The sequence below is a fragment of the Hylobates moloch genome, unplaced genomic scaffold, assembly GCF_009828535.3.
Source record: "Hylobates moloch isolate HMO894 unplaced genomic scaffold, HMol_V3 SCAFFOLD_5, whole genome shotgun sequence".
NCBI classification, from domain to species: Eukaryota; Metazoa; Chordata; class Mammalia; order Primates; family Hylobatidae; genus Hylobates; species Hylobates moloch.
In genome coordinates this window covers 22,910,697-22,923,306 of record NW_026652280.1, presented here as the reverse complement: position 1 = coordinate 22,923,306, position 12,610 = coordinate 22,910,697, and the positions used below count along the sequence as shown (strand labels likewise).

The 12,610-nt window shown below is 36.5% G+C and overlaps 1 protein-coding gene across 4 annotated transcripts in view; it reads left to right on the top strand.

The window, feature by feature from the left end:
• The window catches only part of WDR7 (WD repeat domain 7), a 376,679-nt gene that overhangs the window by 34,540 nt on the left and 329,529 nt on the right, over nt 1-12,610 (top strand). For all 4 annotated transcript variants that reach the window (XM_032152211.2, XM_032152210.2, XM_058438305.1 and 1 more), the window contains 7 exons: nt 535-611; nt 1,445-1,564; nt 5,782-5,927; nt 6,281-6,383; nt 9,476-9,617; nt 9,810-10,058; nt 11,103-11,323. In XM_032152211.2, the coding sequence (XP_032008102.1) occupies nt 535-611; nt 1,445-1,564; nt 5,782-5,927; nt 6,281-6,383; nt 9,476-9,617; nt 9,810-10,058; nt 11,103-11,323 (1,058 nt within the window). The remainder of the gene's footprint in view (nt 1-534; nt 612-1,444; nt 1,565-5,781; nt 5,928-6,280; nt 6,384-9,475; nt 9,618-9,809; nt 10,059-11,102; nt 11,324-12,610) is intronic.

Genomic DNA, 12,610 nt, shown 5'->3' with positions numbered 1-12,610 from the left:
AAATTCCTGTACGTGACCCTGGTGTTGTCACTGCTCCCTTTTACCTGAAGCTTAGGAACTTAGATTTTATATCATATCTTTCTCTTGATCACACTCTATGGAGGATGTAATGTGCAATGAAGTATCTGGAAGGTGGCAAGGTATGTGGGAAAGGGGGAGAAATTAGTGCCTTGAAGAAATAAAGTGGTTGAGCTCATCCATGATAAAGAATTAAAAGTTGTGAATTTTGAAGTGTAAAAGTTCATTGTTAACGTAGTAATCAAGAACATTTGAAATTATTAAAAGCTTTTTGATTAGAAATAAAAAATTCAATTAGCTAGAAATAATTTTCCTTGAATTTTAAGTTGTTGGCCATCTTTATTAACTTGTGTTTCAAAACCTGGTTCCTGTTTCATGAAATAGAGAATTGTGTTTTTCTGCTAATTGTAAAACATGCTATTGTTTAGTTTCATTCAAGCAAAACATCTTAATATTTAGAAAGAAAGCGTATTATGTTCGTAACCTGGGCTGCTTTTTTGTCCCTTCTCATTTTAGAGGACACGGTGGTAGCACTCTCGGTGACTGGCATCCTGAAGGTCTGGATTGTTACCTCGGAAATAAGTGACATGCAGGTGAGAAAAAGGAAAGCGGGGTGATTTCTCTGTTTTTAATCTCTATAGCTCAAAATTTTAGTAATGATTTGCCCCTTCCATTTTTTTTTAAGGGAGAAGGACAAAGCGATTATTGTTTGATAATTTTCTTATAGGCATAGTATGGGAGATTCTCTAGTATGCTATGGGAGTGAATTTTTTATTCACTTTTAATGGCAACATCTGCTCTATCATGGATATAAAATAGAGAAACATATTGCGCAGGATATGCAGAGGAGAAACATAAAAGAAATGGGGTTCTCCTCAACTGCTTCTGTTTAAATTGACTCAAAGGAAAAAAAAATTAAGCAAATCACCACAAAAAATAAGCAAAGCCATTTTTAGTCATCTATTTCAGTTCTTTGGGCTTGAATTCCTTGTTCTTTTTTTTTTTTTAATCAATGAGAAAGATCAAGTCTCTGACAATTTTGATGCTACTCTCTTCAGCTAGGGAATTTTTAGGCATGGAATTCAGGAGAATATAGAGGAATTAATTAGATTTTTTTTAAAAGCACATATAGCTACAAAAATTAGGATTAAGGCAGACTTTATCATCTGTCATTACCAGAGCAATGATACTCTGAGTCTCATCAGAATTGAAATCTCAGGGGATTTTGTAGCAACAGTATTTGTGCCTAGCTGCTTTTAGGGTATATCTTTGCTGCTTTTTACTACCTTGGTGCTTACCTGAGGGGCTAAAATGATGAACATATGAAGCGATGCCTTTATTTAATTTTGTTGCCTTTATCATTGTGTGATAATTTTAATTGACAGTCATGGCAGTCCTCAAGCTTTACAAATCTTTCTCTTTTCAGGATACTGAGCCAATATTTGAGGAGGAATCCAAACCAATTTATTGTCAGAATTGCCAAAGCATCTCTTTTTGTGCATTTACACAAAGGTCACTTTTGGTTGTGTGTTCCAAATATTGGAGGGTAAGATAATTATATAAATAAGAAGCTGTATTTTTATCCTTCAGGACATTGGTTTATCAGATTTCCAAAGAACCCTAAAGAAGTACTTGGTGCAAGACTATTTTCACCATTTAGAATTCATGTCTGCTTTTGATATCACATTTTGAGAAGTTGGGACTTGGCTATATATAGTTGTCTTTTTTTGTTTGTGTTTATGGAATGATTCAGTTAGAGACTGTATTTCATTGGTCTTAATTTCTCCTTTTTGCTACTGTTTTAGTCACAATCTTATCAGTACAATATAAGCAGTTGTAGGGAGTTTTTTACAGGTTGGACATTTCTTTGTAGGGTGTTATTAAAGCTAATAGTATTTTCCCTGGCTTCTTATAGTTGGGAAGTCTTCTCATATCCCTTCAGAGCTAATGATGCAAGAGGTGTATTACTTCCACATTGCCAGACTTTAATATTTCCATAATAGAAAAATAGCATGTTTTGGGCACTTGCTCTGTGACTAGCACTTTTTTCAAAGCTTGCCATGTATTATTTCTTTTAATCCCTACAACTCTCTGAGGTTGGGTGGATTAGCTATTTAATTCTGAATAACAAATCATTCCAAAAATTATTAGTTTAAAACAACAAACATGTTTTAGCACCAGGTTCTTGTTTTTGTTTTTTGTTTTTTAAAGGGATGTGGTCTCATTCTGTAGCCCAGGCTGGAGTGCAATGGAACAATCACAGCTCACTACAGCCTTGAACTCCTGGCCTCAAAGGATCCTCCCAGCTCAGCCTCCTGAGTGGCTAGGACTACAGGCATGCATTACCAAGCCTGGCTAATTTTAGAATTTTTTTGTAGAGGTGGGGTCTTACCCTGTTGCCCAGGCTGGTCTTGAACTCCTGAGCCTCAGCCCCCCAAAGTGCTGGGATTATAGGCATGAGCCACCATTCCTGGCTACATTTTGTTCTTTAAAAACAGTCACAAAATGCAACCTACACTCAGAGGAGAGGATTACACATGGGTGTGAATACCAGGGTTTGGGATCACTGGGGCCCTGTTAGAGACTGCTTACCACAGGAGGACTTGTTACTTTCCCCATTTTGCAGATGAGGCAACTGAGGCAGTGAGGGGATGAATAACTTGACAAAAGTTATGTAAATGGCAGCCGAGTTGCTGCATTATAACACAGGTATCTGACTGCAGCAGCTGCTCTCATTACTGCTATGCTATACTGTCTCGTAATTAGAACCTGGAATGGGCTGGTTTCCTGAGCTTAGAACACAAGGGGATGGGCCATATGGTGAAAGGAATGACTAGGGAAGCAGCATCTTAACCTTATCGTTGTCCCTTACTATATTAGAATAAAATTAGGAAAAGCTAGCCGCTGCTTGCTTAGAGTAGGTTTTATGGGTTTCTTCCTTTATCTTAAAATTTAAAACAGATGCAAATAGTAATAAAAAAACAGGTTGGGCATGGTGGCTCATGCCTGTAATCCCAGCACTTTGGGAGGCCCAAGGCAGGCAGATCACGAGGTCAGGAGTTTGAGACCAGCCTGGCCAACATGGTGAAACCCTGTCTCTACTAAAAAAAAAAAAAAAAAAAAAAAAATTAGCAGGGCATGGTGACACACACCTGTAATCCCAGCTACTTGGGAGGCTGAGGCAGGAGAATTACTTGAGCCCGGGAGGCAGAGGTTGCAGTGAGCCGAGATTGCGGCACTGCACTCCAGCCTGGCTGACAGAGCAAGACTCTGTCTTGGGAAAAAAAAGGGGCAAGAGGATACAGTGAAAAATGTGTCTCTTCCCCACTGGAACTTCCTTTTCCCTTCCAGATAAGAGTATCTAGTACCAGTTTCATTTGTGTCCATTATAAACATTTTATAATTATGTGAGAACAGCTTTTTCTTTCTTAAAATGCATACATAAGAGTAAAAAGACAACTCACATAGTCAGAGAAGATAATTACAATATACATAGATGATGAAGAATTGTCCAGTATTTATAAAAAAACCAACTCCTGCAAATCAAGAAGAAAACTACGGAACACTCAGCAGGAAATTGGACAAAAATATTTTACACAAGATGAAAGCCAGATGGCCAGTAAATGTATAGAAAGGTGCTCAACTTCACTAATCATCATATTAAGACAATACTGAGATAGTACTACCACCCACCAGAATGGCTTTTTAAGATACTTAGTATCATGAAGAAGTTTTCAATTGGGCTTACCATAAGCTGAGATTCAAATAAAATCTTTCATTTTCCCCTAATTTTTATATGGTTTTATTTTTAATTTTGTCTGTTTGTTTTGAGACAGAGTCTTGCTGTCGCCCAGGCTGGAGTGCAATGGTGCAATCTCGGCTCACTGTAACCTCTGCCTCTCAGGTTCAAGGGATTCTCCTGCCTCAGCCTCCCAAGTTGCTGGGATCACAGGCATGCACCACCGCGCCTGACCAATTTTTGTATTTTTAGTAGAGATGGGTTTCACCGTGTTGCTCAGGCTGGTCTTGAACTCCTGGCATCAAGTGATCAGCTTGCCTTGGCCTCCCAAAGTGCTGGGATTATAGGCATGAGCCACCGTGCCTGGCCTATATGGTTTTGTCTTACATACCTTTGAATCTTTAATCTGGAATTTATTTTGTATAAATTGTGAGATATAGATCCAGTTTTATTTTTATTCCAGATGGACCCCCCAGTTCCCGATGCCATTTGTTGAATAATTCATTCGTCTGTTGTCCCTTGATAATATACTATATTCCTACATTATTGGAATCTGTTTTCAGACTTCTGGATTTGTCTGCCCATTCATGAATTAATACTGTATTGTTCTAACTTTTATAGTTGTATGATTTGCTTTAACAGATAATAGGGCTGGAGGGCTGGTTTCCCTTCATTACTCTTTCTTGGAGTTTTCTTGGCTATAATTGTAGTGCTGATGCTATATGCTGATAAATATTATAAGAAATCATGGTAAATGCAGCTAGGATGTGTTATAACTTCAAGGCTGCATACAAGCAACTTCATTGTTTTCTTTAAAGAAAAGTAAAATAGAACCTCTGAGCTATTGAGGAATGAGGAATTACTCATTCCTCCTGGGAAAATTTTCTAACAACATTTAATGTACTTTTCTCAAATATTGAAAGTGATAGAATAATTCTGCTAGGAATGATAAGAGCAGAGTTTTTAGTTTTAGCTCTGTCACTTACTGGACACATGACTTTGAGCAATTGATCAAATTGTCTGTAAACTGGAATAGTAACATCTGCAATGATTCTCAGGTTCATATGAGATAATAATTGTAAAGGTACTTTGTAAACTTTGCAGTGCCTTGCAAATGTAAAGCCCTATAAGGTTAGTAGTCTTTATTGCTGGTGAAATTATAGAGATTTGAATTTTATATGTGAAAATTATTACATAGTAAAATTGAGCCTGTTAACTATAGTATTTTAGAACATTGATGAAATAATGTAAAGCAAAGTAACTCCCTTATAATAATGAGTTATTCCCATGCCAGAGTTTATTGTTAGAAATGTTGTTACTGGGCCACGCAAGGTGGCTCATGCCTGTAATCCCAGCACTTTAGGAGGCCAAGGTGGGAGGATCACTTGAGCCCAGGAGTTCGAGACCAGCCTGGGCAACATGGTGAGACGCTGTCTCTACAAGAAATAAGAAATAAAAAAGTTAGCAGGGCATGGTGGCATGCTCTTATAGTCCCAGCTATTCGAGAGGCTGAGGTAGGAGAATCACTTGAGCCCAGGAGTTTGAGGTTGCAGTGAGCTCTGATTGTGCCACTGCACTTCAGCCTGGGTGGCAGAGCAAGACTTTGTCTCAAGAAAAAAAAAAAAAAGAAATGCTGTTACTAGACATAGAAATAAAACAGGGCTCAAGCCTGTATGTTTGAGGTTGATTCCCTATTATTTGCAATTCTTTAACGGACTACTTTCTCTAGATAGAAAGTCTGAGGATAACTGTTCCTGTAGGGGGGAGCACCCTCGCTCCACTTGTCATAGTCTGTTCCCTGTCCACAGGGAGGTTACCCATAACTAGGGGCCTAGTTGTGTTTTCCCTATTGAAGGCGACCTTTCTCAGGGCTTATTGACAAGCTGTCTTTATCTGATGCAGCAAACTGAGTTTTCTAAATACATTTCCAGGCTTTTTTTTTTTTTTTTTTAACTTGAAATATTGCTGGATCTTACTTTTTACAACAATATGGAGTAGATTGTGAATTTCTTTCTTCCTTGCAGGTGTTTGATGCCGGAGACTATTCCTTGTTGTGTTCAGGTCCTAGTGAAAATGGACAGACATGGACCGGAGGGGACTTTGTCTCAGCAGATAAAGTCATCATTTGGACAGAAAATGGGCAAAGTTATATTTACAAACTACCTGCCAGGTATGCAGCAAGTAATAAATTAGGACAGTCATCAAAAGTAAAAGATTCAGAATTTAGGGTACAACCTGAACTTAAGAAAATGTATGTAGTATAAATATTTAACTTTGATAAAACACTTCAGAACTACTTAAGTTAGATTTTTAATTCCAATTTAACTTCTAAGCGCAAAAATTAGGTGGATTTTTATTTGAAGGACAATATTTTTATAACATTATTTAATTTAATGCCTGCATTAAATTAACTACAATTTAAAAATCCCCTTTTTGTCCAATACCAAAAAACCTTGTCATATGGAATTATAAAGTATTTAATGCCAGTATTTTAATTGAATATTGTATTTTTCCCATATTCAGTTGCCTTCCAGCTAGTGATTCATTCCGCAGTGATGTGGGGAAAGCAGTTGAAAATTTAATTCCTCCGGTACAACATAGCCTCTTGGATCGAAAAGATAAAGAGGTAAAATTCTTTAGGTGTCATTTATAATTGAAAGTTACATTGAAAAACTTCTACAACTGTATTTATTGTCTTGTGATACGTTTAAAAAATTTATACAATTCAAAGCACTGTGTTAGATGTAAAACATTTTGAGATGGTCAGTTATAAGGACATTTCAAAATCTGCTCATTTAAAAATACATAATATGCCTATGAAATAACATTCGTTTTTCTAAGAGTACAAGTGATCTTATGCTAATTGCATATTGAAATTGACTTTTTGATGAAGTTCATATTGATGGTGTAAATTATTTTACATACTATCATGCAATTATAAACATAGTGACAGATATATTTTTAGAAGAACACAGGCCGGGCACGGTGGCTCACGCCTGTAATCCCAGCACTTTGGGAGGCCAAGGTGGGTGGATCACGAGGTCAGGAGATCCAGACCACAGTGAAACCCCGTCTCTGCTAAAAATACAAAAAAAAAAATTAGCCGGGCATGGTGGCGGGCGCCTGTAGTCCCAGCTACTCCGGAGGCTGAGGCAGGAGAATGGAGTGAACCCGGGAGGCGGAGCTTGCAGTGAGCCAAGATCGCGCCACTGCACTCCAGCCTGGGCGACAGAGCGAGACTCCGTCTCAAAAAAAAAAAAAAAAAAAAATAGAAGAGCACACATAGTTATGTAATAATGCTGAGTAATAATAGTTCTTTTGTTGAACAAGGCATTGCAGTACCTCCACAAAATCATGTAGCAGTTTAAATCATTGGAAACTAGAAATAAAGAATAAGACTTTTTTCTCTATAAAAATAAAAGTTTATTGTGATTTCTGAAAACGTGCTTAATATCCACTTAATGTTGAAGTACAACAGCACTTAGTACTGGGTTTTCAACTCTATATTGAGCAGTAAGAAAGAAGCTTTGGCTTTGAAAGCAGAGTTTTTTTTTTTTTTTTTAATTGATGCTCTAGGTTTCCATGGCTTTATCATTCTGAACATTACGTCTCACATTTATGTGGCCGGGTGGCTAGGGGAAGGGAATTGTTCTTTCCATGAATATTTTGAATATATAGAATTTGTATATCTATATACAATTAAGATCATCTGTAGCCTGTCTGTTCTTTACTCAAACTTCCACTTACTGCTCTTCAACCTAGATAGTCACGTCCAATTAACCTAAGGAATAATGACTTGTATAAAAAATATACATAAGCAAAACCAAAAAAAATCATTTTCTTTAAATATCAGCTCCCTAATACGTTTTAAATTAAAAACATGTATTTTGTGATGTGTTGAAATGTAGAATATTGGTTATTACAGCTTCTGTAGCAATTTTTCCTTGTTAAATATATAGTTTATCAATTAAAAATTTTAGTCTGGGCAATATAGTGAGACCCCATCTCTAAAAAAAAAAATTAGCATGGTGTGGTGGTACACGCCTGTAGTCCCAGCTACTTGGGAAGCTGAAGTGGGAGGATCCTTTGAGCTAGGAGGTGGAGGCTGCAGTGAGCTGTGATCGTGCCACTGCACTCCAGCCTGGGCAACATGGCGAGACCCTGTCTCAAAAGCAAAAAAAATTCAGTAAGTAAAGTCAAACAATTGGTTATGCTTAATATGTGTAGTTTCCATTGGCTAATGCTTTTAGCTGTTAATTACTGTATTTGATTAACCAGTATTTGAATACAGTAATTAGACTGTTAACTATAATTGTTAAAACTGAAGTCAAATTTAATATTGCTTTTCAGGCTAAGATTCTGTTCTTTAATATTCCAGTATTTGTGAAGTAATCCTCTGAATTTTAGTAGAAGTCCACTACACTATTTAGTATTTTCAGATAGTACTTCATTGAAGGCACAAAATCTGAAGCTGAAAATGAAAGTACACATAAGACCCTAATGAATGGTTTTTGTTCCTGGTAGCTGGTAGCTAACAGAGGCTAGGTTCAAATTGATTATGAAAATATAAGCAAGTAAAACATGATATGCTATTAGTTGAAAAATATACTAATTTTAACAATGGGGTCCTCTAGTTGCGCAAGCTTGATAGTTCAATTTTGTTGGTTTTTTTTTTTTTTTTGAGATGGAGTCACCCTTTGACTCCCAGGCTGGAGTGCAGTGGTGTGATCTCGGCTCACTGCAACCTTTGCTTCCTGGGTTCAAGTGATTCTCCTGCCTCAGCCTCCCGAGTAGCTGGGATTACAGGTGCACACCACCATGCCCGGCTAATTTTTGTATTTTTATTAGAGACAGGGTTTCACCATGTTGGCCAGGCTGGTCTTGAACTTTTGGCCTCAAGTGATCTGCCTGCTGCGGCCTCCCAAAGTGCTGGGATTACAGGCATGAGCCACTGTGGCCAGCCTACTTTTTGTTTTTTTGAGGCAAGGTCTTGCTCTGTCATCCAGGCTGGAGTGCAGTAGTGAAATGATAGTTCACTGTAGCTTCAAACTCTTGGACTCAAGTGATGCTCCCACCACAGCCTCCTGAATACCTGGAGCTATGAGCCTGTGCCACCATGCTGGGCTAATTTTTTTTTTTTTTTTTTCTGTAGAGACAGGATTTAGCTTTGTTGCCCAGGGCCGGTCTCTGACTCCTGGCCTCAAGCGATCTTCCCTGTCATTGTTGGGATTACAAGCACCAGCCACTGTGCCCTAATTTGGTTGCTATTCTTAATGATTAATCAGGAGTGGGCAAAAAAAGCTAGGATTAGTGAGTTCTCTCATCTTGACCTTTTAAGTGAAGACTTTTCTTTTTGATGAAGAAAGCTTAGTTCTGTGTTAATTATTTCATAATAGGCAGTTAAATTGCATTATTGTGGCTACACATGAGTTATTATAAAGTGGTGAAAAGTAGCGTAAATACTAATTTTAGAGAAAGGCTGTAAATACAATTTTTGTTTCATTCAATGTTTATGTTATACTAGATTAGAATATTAGTTGACATGTATGTTAGTGCTATAGAATTACATTAAAATATTGTTGAATAATCATGCTATAAACACTTTTTCAACTTGGCTACTGGGACAAATTACCTAACATCTTTATTTGAAAAGCATTAATGTGTGAAATATTTTGATTAAAAATACAGCTAAAGATATTCAAATACTTTTTTTGGCAGTTGCTAATTTGTCCTCCTGTTACTCGGTTCTTCTATGGATGCAGAGAATATTTCCATAAACTATTAATTCAGGGTGATTCTTCTGGAAGGTTGAATATTTGGAACATATCAGACACAGCTGATAAACAGGAAAGTGAAGAAGGTAATAGTAAATCATGTGTAATAATTTCTTAATTAATTTAATATCTTCAATACTAACTACTGAATAACATATTCATAATGTACATATGTCATTTTATTTGATTACTGGATCAATCAACATTATTTTAATGTTTAAAATTTTTTTTTAACATGCACAAATGTATTTCTTTTATACAAAACCAAACCTCTACAGGGCTGGCAATGACAACTTCTGTTAGTTTGCAAGAGGCATTTGATAAGCTGAATCCTTGTCCTGCTGGAATTATAGATCAGCTGAGTGTGATTCCCAATAGTAATGAACCTCTTAAAGTAACTGCAAGTGTGTACATACCAGCACATGGACGACTTGTTTGTGGTCGTGAAGATGGAAGCATAGTTATTGTACCTGCCACACAGACGGCCATAGTACAGCTGCTGCAAGGGGAACACATGCTCAGAAGAGGTATACTGAAGAGCTCTGTGTGTCTAAAGTGTTTTGACAACTCTTACCCAGATAGTGAAAATGTCTCTGTTCTTTGTTTTTAAATAAATACAGTGAATCAGTGTAGTTAGTTGTTGGGGTGCTATGTAGTTGGTAGAGTTTAATGCACAGATAAAATATTCGGTGCCTGTTATTAGAATTAATACAATGTAATGACTGTAAATAAAGAAGTATCCAATTTTATCTCTTGGAGATATGTTAATAGTTTTGTCTCTTAGTTATCTCTATAGATTACTAAATAATTACTGTATTATCAGTAATTCTGAAAATCCTCCAGAACAGTACCATCCAGTAGAAATCTTTTTTTTTTTTTTTTCCTGAGAAAGAGTCTCACTGTGTTGCCCAGACTAGAGTGCAGTGGCATGATCTCGGCTCACTACATCCTCTGCCTTCTGAGTTCAAGCAGTTCTCCTGCACAGCTTCCCAAGTAGTTGGGATTACAGGCATGTGCCACCACACCCAACTAATTTTTATATTTTTTGTAGGGACAGAGTTTCACTATGTTGGCCAGGCTGGTCTCGAACTCCTGACTTCAAGTGATTCGCCTGCCTCGGCCTCCCAACAGCCAGTGGAAATGTAATATCAACCATATATATATAACCATACCTGTAATTTCCTAATAGCTATGTTAAAACATAAAATGAAACAGGTGAAATTGACTGTTTTATATAACCCAATATAGCAAAAACTATTTTCATTTCAACTTCTAATCAATATGAAGATTGTTGATGAAATATTTTACGTTGTTTATATCAACTCTTCAAAATCTCGTGGCTAGTTTAAATTCACAGCACATAGGAATCTGGATTACCCCCACTTCAAGTGCTCAGTAGTCTCATGTGGCTAGTAGATACTGAATTAGGCAGAGTTGTTTTAGAAGATAAAATTGGAAGCCTTTGCTGTGATATAATTTATAGCTATTCTAAACATTCGTGTTTACTTTTACTTACTGAAACTTGGTAAGCCTTTAATTTTCCCATTTTAAATCCAAACCCTCATTCACAGGTTGGCCACCTCACAGAACACTCCGTGGTCATCGGAACAAAGTCACATGTTTGCTATATCCTCATCAGGTTTCAGCTCGGTATGATCAAAGATACCTGATATCTGGAGGTGTGGATTTTTCAGTCATAATTTGGGACATATTTTCTGGAGAAATGAAACATGTCTTCTGTGTTCATGGTGGTGAGATTACACAACTTCTAGTTCCACCTGAAAACTGTAGTGTAAGTTGATTTATATAAAAGATTATTTCACTATGGTAGAGCTGAGTTATATTACTATCAGGAATGTAAATGGAATCCAGACTAACTTAAAGGAAGTGTGACAAGAGAATTAAGAAAACCCTTTTAATTTTAAAACTAAAATAATAGTAACATTTAGGCAAAGTTACGGTCACTAACTATTGGGGCACATAGAAACAGAAGATGGACATGGTGTTTTTTTCCTGTTACTAGCTTCGAAATGGTCTGGCTTTTTTCTGAAACATAGCAGCAGTTGAGAAAATGTTTATTGAATGAAGTTTCAATTTTATATTTTAAAATAATTTAAGTATGCCTGAAGACATTGTACAATCTCATTATTTTTGGGTCCATCTGAGCAAAGACAATGAATGTATATGTTGGTAAAGGCAAAATACTTATGGATAGAGTTCATTTAAATAAAAAATTGTTCTAACAAGGGAGACAAAGCCTAACAGTCACTCATGATGATTTTGGAAAATTTCATACATACATTTGTGGAACCAGATTGCTTTCTGATGCATTTTAAGTTAGGCCATGATGTCATATAAATAGAAATATGAGATTTTAGGAAGGCTTAGGACTGATAACAGTACTTTTCTTTTTTTTTTCACTCTTTATTAATCATGGGACTTATTCATGTGATTAGTCATCTTTGTGTGCATAATCACTATCTCCCAACACTCACACATTTGTGTGCACATATAGACACATCGTCTTCTTGTAGACATGTCATGCTTATAATTCATTCACTGTCACCAGCTCTGGTATTACAGAAATTGAAAACAGTCTTACTGGTGTATCTGCTGCAGTATCTACAAGATATCTCATTTCAAAACCTACAAAATTTTTCTTGGCCCTTCCGCTTACTTGCTTAATCTTCCTGCTGATTCATTTTATCAACCATGTCCTGCCAGTGCTAGATTTTGTTTGATTTGATATTGCTGGCTTTGTAAGAAATCCTAGTACCAATGTTTCTCATTATTTTTCCTGGCAGATTGGCAAATTTACCTCCTTAACTGTTCTCTTCCTTCTTTTTTATTCCTTTCTTCCAATTAGGTTGTTAATTTCTTATTCACTGTGAAAAACTGCCATGTATTTATTTAACCAATTTTATGTCATATTTTGGTGAAATCGATATTATTGTAATTACATTAGTAAATTAAGGTATTGTTACAACCCCTCTCCTAAACTTCATTTTATAGTAGTTATCTCCTGTGGTGAAACATGACAATTTTCTTTTCTGAATGCACATTTGGTGAAATATCTAAT